Source organism: Meleagris gallopavo, chromosome 10 (genome assembly GCF_000146605.3).
Source record: "Meleagris gallopavo isolate NT-WF06-2002-E0010 breed Aviagen turkey brand Nicholas breeding stock chromosome 10, Turkey_5.1, whole genome shotgun sequence".
In the NCBI taxonomy this organism is placed as follows: Eukaryota; Metazoa; Chordata; class Aves; order Galliformes; family Phasianidae; genus Meleagris; species Meleagris gallopavo.
Window position 1 is genome coordinate 26,111,913 of NC_015020.2, and position 20,047 is coordinate 26,131,959.

The following is a 20,047-nucleotide window of genomic DNA, read 5'->3' on the forward strand; positions in this document are numbered from 1 at the left end:
TGCCTTTCTGGCACGTGTCGGGTCGTGCGTTGGGTGCCGCGCACGGTCGCGCTCTTACCCGTGCGCCGGAACCAGAGGCGCCGTGCACGTTCCCGCCCGGACCGCCGCCCGGTGCGCAGGAAGCGCCGCGTCCCTCACGGCCGGCCTTCCTCATCGCCTGCCCTGCAGCGTCGGTTCCCGGAACGAGCCGCAGCAAAACATCCCGCGGTGGATAAATATTTACAGAGCGTGTCGAGGCTTTTCCTCTCAGTACAGCACAGTGAGAAGCGCACGTCTGAATGCTGAGCGCGGGCTGCGGCACGAGCTGAGCCGCTCGCGGTTCGGCCGTCCGCCCGTTTGGCTGCTGCTGTAGGACCCGGACAAAGCAACATGTTTCGTCTCGTACAGCGGTGCTGCTCCCGCACACCTCTCCAAGTAAGTTCCTGCAGGCTTTGAGCGCCGGTTTTCTTTAAAATAAAAGAACGTGCCATTGGAGCGGTGGGAAACAGTGCCTCACAAGTGAAAGTAGGCATGCATTCGTTGCAGCTTTTCTGAGCGCATCCCTTATTTTTACAGCCGCTTTTGGCCGAAGCTCAGACTCCTTTCTTTTTAAATCACATTCTGATGTCTACATTCTTTTTCTCTCCTATAATTACCGTCACTGGTGCTGTTGAACAGTGATGGGACAGTAGCTGCTATCGGGGGTGGCGCTGTCCTATGATCGCTGTATTCCTTTCTGGTCAGGCCTGATGCACGCTTCTGCTCCTTTAGCCTTTGGGGGGGTGGGAGAAGAGGTGGCTGCACAAAGTGTTTTCATAGTGAGCAGCGTCTGCTTGCTCACTGGGAAGAGCTGAGCAGCTGTGCCAGCTGGCTTGTGAAAGCTGTACCAGCTTAATCGCTTAGATTAAAACATGAGAAAGCCCCGAGGAAGGGCAGCTGTGGGGTTATCCAGCAGGAAAACTCAGTTCAATATTTTATAGATACTCCAGGTAGCTGTAGGACAATAATGCCTGTGTTGTAAGGTGCTCAAGAGAACAAACTTTTTAATTGCAGCTCCAGAAGCTAACTGGTCCCAGACTACTCCTGAATGGAAAGAATAAGACACGGTGCTCCTCTCCCTGCCTCTCCCTGCAGAGAAATGTTTGTCTTCTCTCAAGACCTCTGAGTCTCAGCAGAGCATCAGTGTGTGCAGTCAAACTCCAGGCTTTTCACACCTCTTTCCCACTCTTAAAGAAAAAGCCTCCCCAAGAACCTCCTCGAGAGCCAGGCCTGTTGCGACGGAGTATGAAATCACTGAAAGATTCTCCAAAGCCAGCCCTTTACTTAAGCCTTGCAGGGCTAATTCCACTTGTTTCTGCGCCACTATTAATGGTTTTCCAAAGGACCTACCACCCAGAGCTGGCGTTTATTCAGGTTACGTATGGTGCTGTCATCGTCTCTTTCCTAGGAGGGATGAGGTGGGGATTTGCTGTCCCAGAAAACAGCCCAGCCAAGCCAGACTGGCTGAACCTGGCCAACAGTTCTGTTCTTCCTCTGCTCGCCTGGCAAGCCTTGCTTTTTAAAGATATCACTAGCAGTGCAGTAATGCTTGTACTGAGCTTAGGGATAGCATTACACTATGACCTTTCCCTTCTTCCTACCTATCCTCTTTGGTTTAAAGGACTGAGGATAGTGGTAACACTGGGGGCAGTGTTATCTCTGTTAGCTACTTTAGCCATGAAGATGGTTTCTGAGAATGAGTTAACTAACAGCAGACCCGAAAGGCAGAACACAAAACAATAAAGCAAGAGGAGAAAGCTGTTTATTTGTTAATAATGTATTTGTATTGAGGTCACTTGGAAATAAAGACTTATTTGTGCTTAGAAGTCATAAGATGGCATTGATCAAGACACTTATTCTTGGAGCAAGTACGTTCATAGCAACTTTAGAAGGGAAGGACTATAAATACTGATCGTGTCCAAGGCAGGCCAGAATCTGCCATTACCTGTAGAACAAAGCATTGTTCTTGAGTGAGATTAGATGAATTTAAGATGGAGATTCACGTGTCGTGGGTCTGAATTGCTCTGTTCTGAATTATTGAAGTATCTGGTTTGACTATAGCGTGATAACATTCTGTGGGAGGGAGAACAATGATGTAGTGGTGCGTGTTCTAAATAATGTCAAGGTGAAAGCAGTAAGTTTATCACTGAAAGAAATAGAGAATTGTGCAGAAGTACATGCATACACCTTCAGTTCCTGTTTTGTGGAAGTGTGAAAAAAAACACCAAAAACTCGACCTTATTTCAAATTGAGGAGATGTCCAGGATGGAACATGGAACACATGGAACTTAGAGTGGAAAGAAAGGATAGGCAAGGTTTGTTTGCAGTGGCAAGCTGTGGTCAGAGTTCACCTAAAGTATACCATTAAGCTGCCATAGGGAAGGCTGGAAGGGACAACTTTTTATCTTCAATGAAGTGCTACAAAAAAAGATTAGCTTACTATTTAGACTTAAATAAAAAGGAGAGCCAGGCCATCAGCTCCTAGATTTTGCTTGGTCTTAGGGTTACTTAACCAGCGAAGCTGCTTGCAACACAACCATAAAGGACTATCATGTTCTTAAGTTAAAGTACCATCATTTGCTGTTTGGTAGGACACAGATCTACTGCTAACACTAAAGGATCAGACAGTAGAATTGAATGAAGTTTGTGTCTTCTCCCTCCTCAAGAGTAGTTTTATTTGTGCACCCTGGGAAGGTACAAATGCAGCTGTGGCCTGCACACTCTCCCTGAGTAGCTGATTATTGACAGAACTTTGCACATAAGTCTACTTCCTAATGTAATCTTGAGGAAGAAACAAGAGCCCATCATATGATTTTTCTCTTCTATCCTCAGCTACCTCAGGAAGCTTAATGCATTGCATAGGAGCATACTTACTATAGGCTTTTTATCTTAAGTACAGTGTAAGATGCAAGAAGAAAGCCAGCGTTTGATATCCATGTACCCTCAGGACCAATTTGTATGATCCTCATAGTACACATAAAGCACTTGTCTTCACTGTGAATGCAGCACCCACTATCACTTCAGTTTTATCTGTTCATTCTGCAAAGAACAATTTAGAAAACCTGCCTAAAGATGGTGCCATCTTCTTATATGGTGTTGCTGAAACAGCAGCTATGTCCATGAATCTCTCCTTTTCTTATCCTATTACCTTTTGTGTGTTAACAGCACCATGTCCCCAAATCAGCAGTATACATTGATGCTCTCTGACTATAAAATAAATACAAATTCTTTATTTGTAAACACAACGTTATGTTTTTAAGTATGACAGTTTTTTTAAAGTGGATCCAGACAAAAGTATTGCTTTTGGTCTGAGTCAGGGAGAGACTGCTGAGTAGCTGGGAGCAGTCAGTTACAGCCTCCAAGATTCGCTCAAACATCAAAATCAACCATAGGAACTGGAGAAAAAGCTTCAGACCAATAGCAGACTCCCTCAAGATAATCTGAACCAGAAAGTTTATGGGAAAGGATGACAAGTGGATGTATGTAGTTCCCAAATGAATAAAACAGAGTGAAGGTGGTGTTTCTCAAGTGTCTCAAAAGTTCCTAAAACACAAATAACAAAACTTACCTATAATTTCATTTCAGAAGGCTGCATGGAGCTGATAAGGCAGCCACACTTGCAAGAAGCCTCAGTGACTTTATACTAAAGAGAAATTAATGAGAATTTTACTACAGAAGTGTGTTATTTGCAGCTTGAAGCAGTCAAAATGTGTAATCACTCTCTCCCAGCATCCTACCAGGAAACAGGACTTCCAGTTAAAGAACAGGACAACTCACTAGATGAAAACAGCAACAATACAACTCATTATGGTAGGAAAACACCCTATTCAAGAGTATTCCATATTCAGTTATGAAAGTGTATTTTATTACAAAAACTGCTTAAAACAAGTTCAAACTTGAAAAAAGACAAATAGACATAATTAAGAAATAATTTTTGAAGTAAAAACATATACAATGATTGAGTGATCAGAGAAAACAAATGCTCCATCATCTAGCACATTTTAACCTGGCAATCTCAGCCCTGTGTTAGAATGCAAAATCTGGATTCTTTATGTATCTGCAACACTGACTCTGGGGGCTTTTACTCATATGTTAATTAGTTAGCTGTATGAAAGAGATGTTGACTTAGCACGAGTGCCCCCTTGTCTCCATAATGTAGACTTTCTGTTCTCTGACATTCCAGTTGTGATTTGATGTTCTAGGATAGCACTGTTTCTCAAGTTCAAGCAGCTTTATTTCAGTCTCCTATCCGAGTCATCCGTAGCTGTGCAGACAATGCAGTTGCAGTGTGCAAAAAGCAACTTCAAGTACGTTAATTTGATGAAGCTAGAAATAACTCCAAACTCCTGGCAAGTATTCTAAAAGTGTATCCAAGTTAAATATGAATTCCTTAAGAAAAGACACACTAATAGCATCACCTCAATGCTGAACACAGTTATTTCCACTACAAAAGGCTCTATCCACACTAATTTGGAAGAGGGAAGGTATAAGCAGCAGCAAGGATGAACGTGTGAACCTTGTATAAGAGGATGTATTCAGATGCCAAATCACGTGTCACACAGCATAAAACAGTTAACAAAAGAAAAGGAAAAAATGGGCAAAAGGTTTTCCTTAGGTTTTTAGTCTAAGAGCCATCCTAACTGCAAAAATAACTCATCTAACTAATGCCATTTCCATTTAAAATAATCAGTTTATACAGAAAAGGAGCTCTATTGCCATCGCTGACTCCACTGAGTAAAAAAAGCCTGTGCTGAAGTGGAATGACATTACTAGAACTGCAAGAATAGCTTTCCATAATAGGAAGTCCTCAGCCACTTACCATCAAAGCTGGGGGTGGCAGGAAAGTAAACATCTAATTAATATTTAGTGCCCACGCCATGCAGCAGCAGAGACGCTCAAACGCATCTCGGTCCTAAGTGGAGGTACCAAGTCTCTCCCATCTCTTCTTTTTCTTGTTTTCTATCAGCAAAGGACAACTAATGCTAGTCAAGTAGCCAGCCTGCTTTTATCAGCAGGGAACTCCTAGCCATCCATAGCAGCCTTCTTCCTAAGGCCAGCTAAAGATACTGACTGACACGTCTGAGATCTAATGTCTCCAGTGTGCTGGAATGATTTCTTCAGATTTGTACGGGGCAAATTTGCCATTTAATAAATCTTAATCCAGTCATAAGAGGCATTCCTACTCTGGGATAAGCCTGTTTACTTTGAAGGGCAAGAGTTTTAATATTTCCTTTTGCTTAGGAAAAGCCCTCTGATCTAACCCCCTGTTTCTACTGAAGGTTGTGCTGACAGAAGAGGTTTCTGGCCAATGAAACCAGAAACCTGAGAAGGCAGATGCTCACTCATTCCTTGGATGAGTTTTCTTCCTTGCATTTTACAGCACAGCTACACCTCCTTCACAGCGGCTGGTGATCATGTTGGCAATTTCAGTCCAACTGTCCATGTGAGGGTTATAAACTTCAACAGAGTCAGAGGTTACCGGAGCAGCAAAGTCATGACTGGGAGCACGGCCTCCCGAGGCATAAAGAAATCCATTCACAGTCACAACACAGACACCAGCTCTTGGCATCTTCATTGGTGCAACTTCAACCCACTTTTCCTAATGAGAACATGAAAAAGTCAACAAGTAATTTTAGGGTATGTCCCAATTCTGATAAAAGCAGCTTTTTAACCTTAAAGACTGAAACATGGCAACTATGGAAACATCACCAGTTCAAATACGCTATGTGTAGAGTATCAAGTGTGCTACTGATACTGTAATGCCAACACCTTCACAAGTGGTCCATATCCTACTAGTCTCTAAAGAAAAGATCACACCCTGTCTACACAACGCCCCTTCCTTTCTTCAGTCACTGTGTGATGCAGTCCATCTCCAAAACAGAGAAAGATATGCACTCTGAGATGGGAAACAAGGAGAACACTGCACAACAGAATGCCACGCTGGAATATGTGCTGCTTTTAACACTAGCTTCTGTCACAAAAAGCATCATATAAACATGAGCAATAATAGCCAGGACTGATACTACATTCAAAGTGATTTTTCTAGTTGCAGTGAAACAACCACTACATTTTGATGCAGAAGAAAGATTCTCAAGTAGTGCAGCAAAGGGCAACTCTTACTCGTTCTCTCTGGAGGGAGTGTAATCCATTCTATTGCAGAAGGAGAAGGGGAAATTTATTCCACTATCTTTACTTAAGTAAAGTCAAGTATTTACCAAACTATGATTTACCAAACTATGGAGTATCTGAGCTTGATTAGCCTTCAGTTTCCCAAAAGCATGCATACAGTTTTCAGAAACACATTCTGGGTCAGATCAGCAGAATGCTACAAGCTGGTTAGGACAGACAGACTCAGAGGTCACTAGAACTCCCTCCACCTCCACCCCCAACCCCCACTTGGATTACCAGCCAGTAGGGAAAGCAGAACTGGAAATTATTAGTTTTTCTTTTTAAAGGAAGGAAGCAGGCTACTTCCACAGCATTTTACACAAAGTCCACTCAGTCTACATTTCTGAAAGGAAGGGACTCCACCATACCTCTTCAAAGGAGTATCTTTCTACAGTAGCAAGCGCATCTTGAGATTCATTCCAGCCTCCAACAGCATAGATACAATCGTTGAGAGCAGCTACACCAAGATATGCTCTTCGGGTGCCCATGGGAGGAAGCTCAGACCAACGTTTAGATATCGGGTCGTAGACTTCAACAGAACGCAGCTCTACTCCCTCATGGCTGATACCACCAACAACATAAATTAGACCTGTAGAAATATAATTTTTCCTATATTAGGTTTCATAATATGAAGTCTTGAAAGACAGAAAATGCTTCTCATGGCATCCACTTCAGCTTGCCACTAAGATGATTCAAGAATACCAAATAGAATCCTTTATTTGTCCAGAAGTAGCATACAAAGTTCTCAGGTAAGTAACCCTGAGGCTCAAGCACTAGAAGCTCTGATGAAAGCAATCATTAATCAAGTGAAGGGTGGAGAATTCAGAAGGCTGGAGCTTCTGTTAATACTTGGATCAAATGCGTAATAAGCACACATATAGCTTAAACCTTCAGACACAACTGTCCCAAAATAATCTGAAGAATTGCCCCAGGTTGTCAAAAAGACATGCACATGAACCCAAAAACTGGAGATAAATAAAAGCAATAGCAGGAAGGATAATCGAGTTAATAGATTAGCTGGATAATCATACCCACAGTCATATATAAACTACTTTCATGAGATAAAAGGCAACAGACAGAGAAAGAATTCTATAGTATAATTTCTGTAGAAATACATGCTAGGAGGACAAATAAGCAAGGCACAATCTTCCGCAACTGACAGGACAAGACAAAAGTAAGAACTCATGACCAAAACATAACTGTTTCTGAAGAGTTCCAAGAGCCCAAGAGGGTTCTGAAAGCAAGCTTAACAAGCCTCACCTTGTATTTCACAACATCCGAAGTAATAACGGGGCACAGCCATGCTTCCCACCACATCCCAACTATTTTCTTCAGGATCAAATCTTTCGATTGTGTTGCCAATCTCTGCTCCAACCCAACCTCCTGCAAATGACAACAAACACGGGAAAGAATTTAATGGTATGAAGCAGTGCCTAAATTGCAGGTAACACTGTTGTCCTGCAACAGAACAACATCAGTTCTGCTAGGGAAATAAGTTAGAGCTGAACAATAACTAATCCACAACGACCTGGTGTACTAACGCTCATTTGAACAGTTCTTTTTCAAAACTGCAGATTTGCAACATTAAGACATAATATTAAAGACCAAAACAATCTACAGGTTCCATGAATTAACACCTCTGAGATTAACCTCACCTAATGGAAAAAAGAATTACCTAAAGCATAGATAGCACCATAGCATGCGCACACTCCCAGTCCACAGCGAGGATGGTTCATGGAAGCCACAATTGTCCACTGCTTACTGACAGGATCGTAACATTCAGTACAGTCAAAAATCATTGAGTCCTTCTCACCTGCATAATAAGAGAAAGCACAGAGACATGGGAACTACACTGTTTTGCACTGCAGTTGCAGATTTTTCAACTCTTTCCAGGACAAAAGAGTGTTAGGATACAAGATTTTTCTTTCAGCTAGCCAAACAGCCAGAACAGCAAAAGCTTCATTGATACCCAGAACTGAATCATCAACTTGAAACAGCATTCATCAACAGTTCCCTGAAACATTACTGAAAACACCAGGAGTGAACAACAGTGCTATACACATTTTATTTTGCAGCACAACTGACAATTTTCAAGACTAAACAATGCATTCCATGGTGACAAAAACAGTATACATATGCATTCCTTAATGATTGGCAGGTAGAGGTACTCATCACATCCTTGTGCAAACATGCATAACAAGCCCTTCCAGGTAGGCAGACATGTAGATGTCTTGCCTCTCATTCTGTGTGCTTCTACTAGATTACAAGTGAGAGAAGAGATGCAAATAGCACACAAAACCTGCACGGTACCTAACATCTCTTAGTATATCTGCACACATCTATATGCTTACCTGAGAGTTGCTATACCACAAGAGGAAAGAAGGTCACTAAGAAATGGCCAACATTGGAACCCTAACCAGTACACTCACAGCAGCAACAGTAGAGAAGCAAGATACCCTAATTCAGTTATTACTGAAGCTAGAATTTATATTGCCTACTGCTGGCTTCCTCAGTACTGCTTCGAGAAAAAAAAAAAAAATTAAAAACTCTACCCATGATTTCTCCAGTATCTTTTTAACAGAACAACACTTTACATCTCTGAAGGACTCAAATTCAGTCAGGAAAACTAGAAGTACTGGACTTTAGACTGTGCAGTGTTAGGCCTATGCAATACTGCAGGCTTACTTTTCAAGAAAAAGCCCATCCCCAAGAGTAAACACATCCACAAACAAAACACAAAGCAAGTTAGTAAATCAGAACACAACATCAATAATGTCCTGGCTACTGAACCACTCATTTGTGAGGAAATGAACCTCTGCATCTATCAATTCTAGCCGAAGAATGATCAAAATATAACAAAAATGATGTTCTTACATTGCAGATAAGGAACAGGAATTTACTGTACCACTACAGGGCACATACTCCTAAAATAAACACAATCTATTCAGCTTTCTGAAGTTACAGCAAGAGGACAATGCCTCTCTCTAATGCATATCAGCTCTTCAGTTAATTTTGTTGGGTATTCTCTTTCAAAAAGAACATATATACTTTATATAACAGACACTTCTTTAACATTTACATTACCATTAGCATTACGAGTGTTCCCAAAGTAAGTGCTTGTTTCAGGTTTTACCTCCAATGGCATAGACCATTCCTCCAACAACAGCCACACCCAGCCCACTACGGGCCTGGTGGAGGGAAGACACCGTAGTCCAGTAGTGACTGAAAGTGTCAAATCGCTCCACGCAGCTGAGGGCTCTGCTGTCACTCCAACGTCCTCCTTGCAGTCGGGTGTAGCCTCCTAGAAAGCAAATGGAAAGATCACAGCTGAGTAAGAGCTTCCTGCTCAACCCCATGATCTTAACATGTAAAACACAGAAGAAAACCCAACAGAAAATCCATAGCAGCAGCACTTTACTGTTAGTAGGAATCAGACTTTTCCAAACTGCATTAGTTCTCCATCACACACAGAAGAAAGGTCACCTTGCAGGCCAGGTAACTTGTGCTACTGCACTTCAATGCATCACTACAGATGTTCATATTCCTGGTAAAAGGCAGAGACCAGCTTTTGCTATCTTACAATTATGTTACTTCTCACAGGGTAGGGAAAAAAAAAAAAAGTATTTCCTTCCAATACAATGCTGTAGCTTTGGTGAAAACTTGAGATTGCAAGTATCCCATCAAGTAAATATTCTGTACAGAGAAAACATCAACTTTCAAAAAACAAAAACAAACAAACAAACAAAAACAAGAAGTGCAGGGAATCTGTATATGCCAGTATGCATTTCCTGTAGTGAACCATGCTGATTTGCAGCTTTCCACCCAAGGCAAATAACTTTTAAAAGGCAGATCTAGGCTTTGAAAGCTATATCATAACTATGCAAAATACGACTGCTCCCCCGCTGTGTAATTTTAAGTAGAAAGCAGCCAAAACTGCAACTCAGCCAGATGAAACGTACTGCTCTTTCTGCATCTTCCCACTGAATAAAAAGTAGTCCAGCATTTCTGTCAGTATTGTAATACAAGATACGAGTTCATCATTTGTTTTACAAGTTTCAAACAGCCACATTCTAACCTACTGCATAAAGGTATTTCCTGGCTTTCCTCCGTGGACGACCTTTAGAAGCTTGCAGAAAACTGCTGACCTTGTTTTCTTTAGGAGATTTACAGACTTCGCAGTATTCTTTCAGCAGAGTTTGCAGGGCCACCCGAAGGCTGAAATCTGAAATACCTTGAGGAAAGAAGCAGATTAGAAAAGACTTAGTTAAAAACTGCTTATCTGAAAACAAACATCTGACACTTCTCGCTTTTTTGCGCTCACCTTCTATGTACTTTAAGAGCCTTTGTGCTGGCAACAGAGGGAATCGCACAGGCTCCAGCACTTCCACCACGTACTTCCTTCTTTTTCCCAGATCCTTCAAAATCCATTGCATGGCAGCCAGGAACACCTGGTACTCGTCCTCGATGCTCAGGTCCTCGCTCCGCAAGATCTTCACCAGCTGCTCCTTGCTCAGCGCCAGGAACTCCTCCCCAGCCTGCACCTCCAGGAAGTGCGCGTGGATGTAGCTCTCTGTGAACTCCAGCAGGTCGTGGCAGGCGATCTGCTCGGAGAACTGGAAGAAGCCGATGCAGTTCAGTGGGTCGATCTGGCCCTTCAGGAACTCGCAGCACAGCTCCACCACCTCGCTGAGCTGCAACATGTCCGCGGCGACGATCAGCTCCTGCACGTTGTGCTCGCCGATGCTCACCACGCCTGCGGGCGGGCACAGGACGGCGGAGCTCCGCTGTAAGCCGTGCGCGGGCAACCGAGCGCTGCCAGAGCCCGTCCCCCCCACAGCCAGACCCCCTCACAGAGACTGCCCGCCCCTCTCACAGACGGGAACACCGCTCCCATGGAGACTGCCCGCCCTCCCTCACGGAGACCCCACGGCCCCTACCCCCCCCCAGCCCCGCCGTTACCCGTGTAGATGAAGTCCAGTAGCGTGTGGAAGATGCCCGCCTCGACGCCCGCGATCCGCACCACGTCCCGCCCCGATTCCTTCATGCCGCCCGCGAAGAGCGCCGCGAAGTACGGGCTGCTGGCCGCCAGCACCAGGCGGTGCACGGAGAACGTCTCGCGGCCCACCTCCAGCTGCACATCGCAAAAGCTCTGCCCGACGCGCAGCCGGTTGATCTGAGCCAGCAGGAGGCGAGCGTGACGGTCCGAAAAGGAGCTCCCGCCAGCGGTGCCCGCCGCGGCGCACGCCATGACGCTTACTGAGGCGCGACCACCCCTCCCGCGCTCTGATCGCCCTGAGGGGCAGAGCTCGCGCATGCGCAGCTCCCCCTACCCGCGCCTGCAGCGGGCGGTGCTCGCGCCTTTCCGCAGCGCATGCGCGGTGCGGATGGCGGGAGAGCGCGCCTTCGTCTGTGCGGCGTACGGCGGGGAGAGCGTGTGGCCGCGGCCTCGACTGGCTTCAAAGCGCGGCTCCCTTCGCAGCGCTTGATCTTTTGTCTGTGTGCCTGCCTGGTCGATTGGCCCTGTGGAGCCTGTTTGCTCGCATTTCTGGCCAACATTCCCATGGACCTGCTCCCTTCTCTGTAAGGTGCTTTTTTTTTATGTGGATTTAAAACATTCTCCTGTTAGGTGACGTTACTGCCTGTGGTACTGGCTGAGGGTGCGGGCAGTCAGCAGGTGGAACAGACTTCCCAGGATACAGAGCCTGTTGGAGTTGTAGAAGCATTTAGAAAATGCTCTCAGAAATATGGTTTGGTTTTGGGTGGGCCTGTGTGGAGCCAGGAGTTGGACTCTGTGATACCTGCAAGTCCCTTTCAATAAGGGATGCAGTGTGATTCTCTGTGTGGTGACAGTGGCCTTCTGCACTGCCTTACAGACTCCCTCAGTTGTACTCCTCTCAGGCTTACCTCTGCAAGCTGTGATCCCAGACACTGTAATGTGTTTGTGAGGGGGAAACTAACAGCCCCTCACTGCAGGATGGCCCCTCGCTGTAGGGTAGACATGGAGGCCCTGAAGTGTGTCCAGAGAAGGGCAATGAAGCTATAAGGAGTTTGGATCACAGGTGTTATGGGGAACAGCTGAGGGAGCTGGGATTGTTCAGTCTGGAGAATAGGAGGTTCAAGGAGGACCTCATCGCTCTCCACATCTCTCTGAGAGGAGGTTATGGTGAGGTGAGGGTCGACCTCTTCTCCTTGTATCTGTGATAATGAGAAGTGATGTCCTTAAGTTGCACAAGAGGAGGTTCAGGTTGGATATTAGGAACAATTTCTTCTTCCAAAGAGCAGTGATGCACTGGCACAGGCTGCCTGGGGAGGTGATGGTGTCACCATCCCTAGAGGTGTTCAAGAACTACAGAGATGTGGCACTGAGGGATGTGGTCAGCGCGCACGGTGGTGTGGGGTTGGACTAGATGTTTTGGTGATCTTTTCCAGCCTTAATGATTCTATGATTATATTTCATTCTTTTCTGAGGAGAAAACACAGCTAACCTCTGCCTGAGGCAGTCCTAGAGAATGGAATGATGGGGGCTGTGTGTCCTCAGTGTGGCATCATGGTCAGCACTGCCTGAAGGACGGCCAGCCCACACATCTGCTTTCAGTATGGCATCATGCTGCATTTGGGTCTTCCTCTTCATACCAGTATGGATGCTTCACCACAGTGCCTTGTAGTACCTTGGGGGTGTCTGGAGTCAGAGCTGGTCCTGAGGCAGGGCCGTCTTTGTGTAATTCATTGAGTCACTGCATGTCTGGGCACTGACCAAGGGAAGAGCTTCACATACTGAGTTACACCTCTCATTCCTTGGGTCTGAAAAAGCCAGCACTGATACAAAAGCATCCCTGCTGAATTTTCCATGACAATTTCAGCAACATGACATGCAGCCAAATAAAAAAAAATAAAAAAAATTAGTCTCTTGGAGCACTTCCATATCTATTTACTGTGAGTATGGGAAAAGAGAAACATATCTGCTTACAGTTACAATGGTCATGGCCCCTCAGGCTTTTCTTGTGATTCAGTATTTCATTGTAATAACTTTTCAATGTGCTTCCAGAAAAGAAATCTGAATTGTGATACTCTCTGGGGACTGTTACTTTCTCCATTCATCAGCATTTTGTTCTTGACATTAGAATGGTAAAACGACCTTCTGAGCTGGTCTTAAAAAAACATCCATAGAAAATACAGACTCAAATAGAAAAGTAAGGTTTCTACGGGTGTGTGTGTAGGGTGCATGCTGATATGGCTCAATATAGATTTTAAGCTAGGCTGATAAATTCTTTGAGAATTTTCTTTCATTGATGAATCAGTAAAAGAATCCAGAGCTGTCTTTGTGCTGACATTTTATTCATTGGAAGTGGCCTGTGAGTAAAAGGCTTAGAATTCTTCTCAGTGCTCAGGCGCAGGCTGATGTCAGCTGTTAGACGCTTGGCCAGCATTAGGATTTCACACCATAGTGCCAAATTTACAGGCACAGAATAGCATTGTTGAGACTGCTAATTTTGCCCTGAAGGCCTGTCCTATACTGTGTTAATGTGGCTGACTAGCTGTATGTACAGAAGAGGGCACTGCTTCAGCATGTTTCTTTTATAACCTCGCAGAGGCCATACAAGATGGAGTTAATACTCCCATATGCTATTGTGCATCTCCTAAAGCAGACTAGGGTTTTTTTTGTAATAAGCCTGTAAGTACATTTGACAGAGTGAAATTGTATTGTGTAATGAGAAGCCTTTTGATTAATACCAAGAATGACAACATATCACAGTGAAGGAATTAAAAATGATTTCAGTTTTAATTTAATAGGTTCCTAACATGGTATTTGTCAGTAAGCCAGCTGAGTACTGACTGACCCATAGGACAGGTGTCAAAAAAGGCATGGTAGGTATCCCTCCGTGTGCCCCACACCTGCACAGAAGTGCTGCTATTGCAATACCAAGACCTCTCAGTGAGAGCAATCTGACAAATAAGATTTTTATGCTTTCTCCTGAAAAAGCTCTGTGCTGTGCCAGGGGGCTGAAGCACTGCAGTCTTCCTTGGGATATTTCGTGGAGACCCCTGCCTGCTCAGATTTCTCTGGTTGAGGGCTTCTCTGGAAAACCTGTTCAGACACCTGGACAGTGCTCTGCTGAGTAAGGTGTCTGCTTCCACTCTCAAATCCTGCAGGTGGTGCTGTCTGTACAGGATGATATTTTCTGAACATGCAGCAGGAATGGGTGGCTAATATGTGTTACTTGTTGGGTATTGTAGTTCTCTATTGTAGGAAGGTCTTAGATTTTTTTTTTTTCCCTGGACTCCATAAGATGAAGGGCTTTTAGTCTCAAAAAACCTACAAGAACTATAATTGATTTGAAAGTGCAGTTTTGCTTTACTGTTTCCTGTACCTGTAGCTTTGGGGATCATTTTGACATAATAATCAAAGAATAATCCCAAAGTATTTCTTATGATACTTCATTGCTAAAGTTCTCTGTTGCAGAGATGTGAAACTCAGACCTTGGCTGTTTGTAGGTATGACAAACCTTGTGGAATGTTTTGTGATAGAAAATCACTTTTCAGTTGCTGTTTTTCAGCTCTTCTCTCATTACCTGCTGTAGCTACCATTTGTTTTTTAATACATGTGACCTACCAGATGAGGAGTGTTGAATGGCCTCACCAAAAAGGAAAGGAGCTTATATCGTGCTTTAGTGTCCAGCTCATAAAACTCTCATAGGATGCAACCATTTTTGCTCAATTTCCCTACATTTTGTAAGAACTTGAAGTAAAACTTCTAGGGAAGCGGAAACTGGAGAAGTGCAGAACCATGAGAGTTTATACGGATTAGAAATATCTGTAGTGCACTGAACTATGCTTTTTTACACTTCCAAGCTACCTTCTTTTTGTTAAGGCCTAAACGTGCCCATGTGTCATGTGAATACCATTGCATGCATAAAGCAATGATGCAGATCATCAGTCTCAGCCATGCGTGTTTTCTTGCTGAAGTGGTGGACTTGTGTGCTGTGTGATGAGTCCCTGTGGAGCTGGTAATCATGTTGTCTACTCCCAGTCAAAAGCCTCTAATGAGCCAAGGGCACTAGATTCTAATCAGATACCCACGCAAAGTTCTTGTTGGCTTAGGTGTACTGAAGCCTTAGTGGCTGAAGAAGCTTTCCTTCAGGGTCTGGATGTTTCCCGTCTTGCTAGGAAAATTCATTGTGCTTTACAGTGAGATAACACGTTTTCCAGACTTAGGCCAGATACGAGAAGGCTCTCTTGGCAGGATTGGGCCAGGCCCATGAGCTATTATTCCTACAAGATGAGCTTTATTCCTGCAAGAAATAATGCATCTTAACAATTATGCATGTGTGTGTAGGGTAAAGATCTGAACTGGAGTTGATCAAAGATGGAGAACAAGAGGGGTCTTCAAAGCTAACTTTTCTGCATAGGCAGCCTCAGAACATACGGTTTGCATGAAAACTTGAGGTTTTCTTCCCCCTGCCCTGTCTTCCTATCCTCAGCTTTTCTCAACTTTTTTGTCTATTTTGGAATTAATTGATTAAGTGATTAAGTACTTTCATTGCTCTCACTGTAATATGGCTTCAGGTAAGGATAACATTGAGGTAACTGCCTGATAAGAGAGTTGTCAGTTTAAACAGGTTTAGCATTCTTAAACTTGTTATTGAGAAACTCTCCCAAGCATCCACTTAGCACTGAGAAGCAGGCTGTGCTGGAGTCCAGCTGAATGGCACCATGTCCTGCAATGGGCACCCAGACCCAGCAGAGCCACCTGGCAGGCAGCACAGCTGGGGAGAGTCTGAGCTGCGAGAGCCTCCAGACAGAATGTGATGTTCACAGATAACGGGGTGTGATTTCAGGAGCACTGGTAGCATTTTAGCACTGTGCTGTAAGCTGCACTTATACAACTAGTCTTGGTTAGAGAGCTGATGGGTATATGGTACAAAACAATCAGAAAAAGAAAAATCTTTGAAGTGTGTTGCAGCAATTCAGGTGTTGTCTTCTGACTTACTTGTGTGGAGAGGTTTATGTTCAGGGTACGCTTACCTAGCAGGAAGTTTGTTGAAATTCCAGTGAAATAGGAACATTGTGCAACATGTGGCTACAGTTCCCCACTGGTTGGAAGATTCTTGTTTAAGCCAAAGGTCTGGAGCAATTCCAAGCAACTTGATTTAAAGTAAACATCCTGGATGCAGTGTGTCAAATACTAACACAATATTGTTTTAGTTTTTCTCATTTCTCTTGTGGGAATAATCGTTCCATGAAGAAGGAAAGTGATCTAATGAGAGAATTAACTCAAGAGCTTGAACATGGAATTAATCACAGCTGTCTGAGAGGGGAACCAAGGCAAACTCCACAGAGAGCTCACTGCATTTCCAAAGAAGGAGGTCAAAAGAATGCTAAGACTCAGATAGCAGTTGGTGATCAAAACAGAAGTAGAAGAGAGATGCTTTTAGTAGCTAAAGAGAAGCAAAAATGTGCAGCAGGATGAGTTTCCTCCTTTCATTTCTGTGAGATGTTACATCTCAATGGGAAGGGATCTCTGCAACCTTTTCTTGGGGGTGTGAGAGAGTGACAGATGGTTTGGGTCTGATCCTCATTGCGTCTTCATGCTTAGCTGAAGCAGGTGATTGATTTCATGGCTGGCTCTTCTATTCACTGTTTGTTGGGAGTGGTCCTGCAGCTTCACACTGACCTGCTCCCTGTATAGTCGTTCTATCAACAATAGGATCGTGTTCCTTCTCCCAGAAAGTATTGCACTTGCTTTTACAGAACGTGTGAGCTGATTTTATTGAGAAGATGGATGGAGTTTAATCTCAGTATGCAGGGATCTCTGCCTGATACCCCTCACATTCCACAGCCTGTGCGTGCAGTGCCTCTGTGGAATGTGAGATCTGTCATGAAGGCTGTGAGTAATTGCTAGTAGGATGTCTGTGAGCTCTGCATCTGCGTGCTCTGTGAGTCAGGACATCCAGGGTTCTGTATATACTGAAGTCTTAAAGGATTAAAACTTCCACAGTATAATGTTTTGACTGTAAATGGCATTGGCAACTAATACCCATCCCAGCTCTGTGGCTGCTCTGCTGTTCCTTTGCTGTGTATCTCCCTGCTTATTTTTTTCCTTGATTTACCTTTCTGCAGTGCAAACATTTTTCATTTCCCTTTGTAGAGTTTCACCTTTAGGGGCTCAGACTAGTTCTCTGGTCAGAACAAATCATTTCTACACTGCTCTTGTCCTACAAAGTGTCTGTAAAATGTCTGCTTAATTGACTAGAATAGGAGCAAACCCTTTGGGATTCCTAACAAAAGACTTGTCTGAATTTAATGACAACATAAACATAGTGATATGGTAATTCGTTTGTAAGCAGTTCTGAACCTCTGTTGCAGTGTTTTTGTTTGCACTTCAGTTTTCTCTGTTTCCTTATCAGAAAGTCACATCAAATGTTACCAAAATCCTTCAGAAGCCCTCATCTACAGCTTTCTCTTTTTTCCAGCAGGCTGGTTGTATCTCAGTTAGGAAAATCAGCCCGTTATGACGTTGTTTGTTTGAAATAAGCTAACAGTGATAGCATTTATCATTTTGTTATTATTCAAGGTGATGGAAATGCATTGTTTAATAACTTCTTCTACTGTGTTTTATTGTGTGTTGTTTTTTTTTTTTTCTTGATGTTCAGGTTTCTGCAAGTTTTATTTCATAAAATCTCTCTTGTGATTTTTACATGATAACATTTATCCAAGGTTTACCATGCAAAGCACAACTTCATTTCCAGGGTGAAATGAGTCTCTGAAAGAGGACTTGTTTGTGCTAGTCCTCATTCTGCAACACTTGCAGCAATCAGATAAGTTTCTTACTGACTCCATCCCACTGACTCAGTTTGCTCACTACTTGTCTTCCTCTTGGGTGTATTTTGAAGATTAATTAATACTTATAAAATGCTTTTAGTAAAACCTGCCTGTGAAAAATGCAGCACTAGTTGAAAATGTCATCATTATTGGTATTTATCATTTTGCAAAAGGGAAGCTATTTTGCAATCAATATCAGTGTAGATTTAGGAACTATAAAAATAGATTAGGGCTCTAGAGATACTGGAGAAAATTGTGGCTGGCACAACTAAACTGAAGGTAAGAACTGTTGAGTAATTAACCTGCTGAAGAAAGCCTTCCAGTGGCACAAGATACAGGAAGCAACTTTTGGTAATAACACTAAGTAGTGAAATATATGTAGAATTAAGTATTTGTATTGCAGAAGGATGGTGAAGTCCTTTTCAGTCTGTGAGTATTAAAACTGAAGTTCATCATCATAAGTAACATCAATAATTCTCAAGCAGCAGGCTCAGCTCACCTGTCCTACCCAGCTCTAGGGAATTGCCAAGAGAGATCTCGTTGGTAAAGGCTCCTGGCATTGCAGTGGGGTTTCAGAAGACTCACACTGCTGTGCCAATATTGAAAGAAAGAAAACTAAATAAGCAGAACAGGCAGAGTGACCCAGCTAGCTGTGTTATGGTTAACATGACATCAGAGCCAGGTAGCATGGTATGAAAGCTGATGTTTGGTCATATAGTAAATAAGTCAATAATTGGCACACATTTTTTTTTTTTTAATCAAATTTATCTTGTTGGAAAATCCAAGTTAACTTCTTAATAAAGTTTGTAAGTCTGGTTCCTACAAGTTAGTGTAGAAATGCATTTCACAACATGTTTCACACAGTGTTTCATCTACCATTGTGACATTCTGATAAAGATCTTCGTGGCATTAAATACAGACACTTCAGTTGTCGTGGTCCCTTGGTTGCTGTAGGATCCAGTGCTGTTCAGGAGCATGCATAACCAGTCTCATGGCTTGTCCTGAAAGTAAGCATAGAAGAACTTAGTTGAAAATGGTTTTAAGGGTGATTTGGTGAGCTAGAGCAAAGAGAATAAAGGCAGATGGGAAAAATAGAGCAGAGATGCAGGCAGAGACAAATGTGCTAAATTTAGCAAAGAACATAAAGGAAATGTTTGGCAGTGGCTGTGCAGAAGAAGCTGCTGTTATGCTAGTGAAAGAGAATGATTAATTAGTGAATTAATTTTGCATAGCAAAATAAAAAGCAGGAAACTTTCTACTCTGATTCAGGTGTCTCTGCTATCAAGAATGACAAGAAAGAAAACAGTATATCAGGGTTAAAAAAAAAAAAGTCTGGCAGAGCTTCACAGAAGTGCATTTTCTTTAAGAACTGTAGAAGCAGTTTCAAAATGTAGAAGCAGCAGGTCGAGTAGCCATGAAATACAGACGTGACGACGTATCATTCCAAAAGCACTTTGGTACCGGTAGGAAGTATGCCGCTGTTAGCTATAGTGAGAGGCAGAGCATGACCTAATGGATCTAGCTATTACAGCTGTGTGAAACCATTAAAGTAAACAAGCAGTCTAGGGAAGAGTGTGATGGATTTTTAACATTCTCCTAGTGTAACGGGATGTGCCAAGTCATTGTTTCAGCTGGAGGCCAGATCCTTACATATTGTAAGGTACCGAGCTCCATAGCAAGCGCTGAGAGGATGTGGATTTTCACTTGATGATAATGCGACTCCCAGAATTAAATCCTTTCATGGTTGCCCTGGTGATACAACTGTGAAAGGCTGTACAGAGTGGTATGGAACTCTCTGCTCTCCACTGATGTCGGAGGAAGGATGCAAGCCTAAGTAAAACCAGCATTTGATTATTCTTTACCTGATGAGTCCCTCTGGGACTGGTGCAGGCTTTGGTTTTACTTTGACAGTAGCAGTGATGCTGGCAAGCAGAAATACTGATGGGGAAACCCCTCATGTGGGTCCTCCCTGATGCAGAGATCATTCTGTTTGTAGTCATTCCAAGGGATTAATTGCATTCAATATTTTTCTTCAAATTCA

The 20,047-nt window shown here is 43.3% G+C and overlaps 2 protein-coding genes across 2 annotated transcripts; one reads left to right on the plus strand and one right to left on the minus strand.

Moving 5' to 3' along the window:
• The first annotated feature begins 21 nt into the window (after nucleotides 1-21).
• Nucleotides 22-3,263, plus strand: TMEM69 (transmembrane protein 69). Its single transcript, XM_010716174.3, has 2 exons — nucleotides 22-414; nucleotides 1,033-3,263. The coding sequence occupies exons 1-2, from the start codon at nucleotides 370-372 to the stop codon at nucleotides 1,759-1,761; spliced, it is 774 nt and encodes a 257-aa protein (XP_010714476.1). The 5' UTR covers nucleotides 22-369; the 3' UTR covers nucleotides 1,762-3,263.
• Nucleotides 3,264-3,861: 598 nt separating this feature from the next.
• On the minus strand, nucleotides 3,862-11,748 carry IPP (intracisternal A particle-promoted polypeptide). The gene is made up of 9 exons (XM_003208815.4): nucleotides 11,545-11,748; nucleotides 11,146-11,512; nucleotides 10,508-10,939; nucleotides 10,262-10,417; nucleotides 9,320-9,487; nucleotides 7,862-7,999; nucleotides 7,447-7,569; nucleotides 6,555-6,775; nucleotides 3,862-5,617 (listed from the first exon to the last, which is right to left on the minus strand). Exons 1-9 carry the CDS (start codon nucleotides 11,746-11,748, stop codon nucleotides 5,393-5,395), a joined length of 2,034 nt encoding a protein of 677 aa, XP_003208863.3. The 3' UTR covers nucleotides 3,862-5,392.
• Between the last annotated feature and the right edge of the window lie 8,299 nt (nucleotides 11,749-20,047).

Excerpts from the sequence above, each read along its gene's own strand:
- IPP (XM_003208815.4), bottom strand. The coding sequence starts at position 11,748 with ATGGGAATGTTGGCCAGAAATGCGAGCAAACAGGCTCCACAGGGCCAA. Across the intron at positions 8,000-9,319 it reads AATGGTCTATGCCATTGGAG|GTGAGAAGGACTCAATGATT; the intron begins GTAAAACCTGAA and ends CTTATTATGCAG. Across the intron at positions 5,618-6,554 it reads AAAGATACTCCTTTGAAGAG|GAAAAGTGGGTTGAAGTTGC; the intron begins GTATGGTGGAGT and ends TGTTCTCATTAG.
- TMEM69 (XM_010716174.3), top strand. The coding sequence starts at position 370 with ATGTTTCGTCTCGTACAGCGGTGCTGCTCCCGCACACCTCTCCAA. Across the intron at positions 415-1,032 it reads GCTCCCGCACACCTCTCCAA|CTCCAGAAGCTAACTGGTCC; the intron begins GTAAGTTCCTGC and ends TTTTAATTGCAG.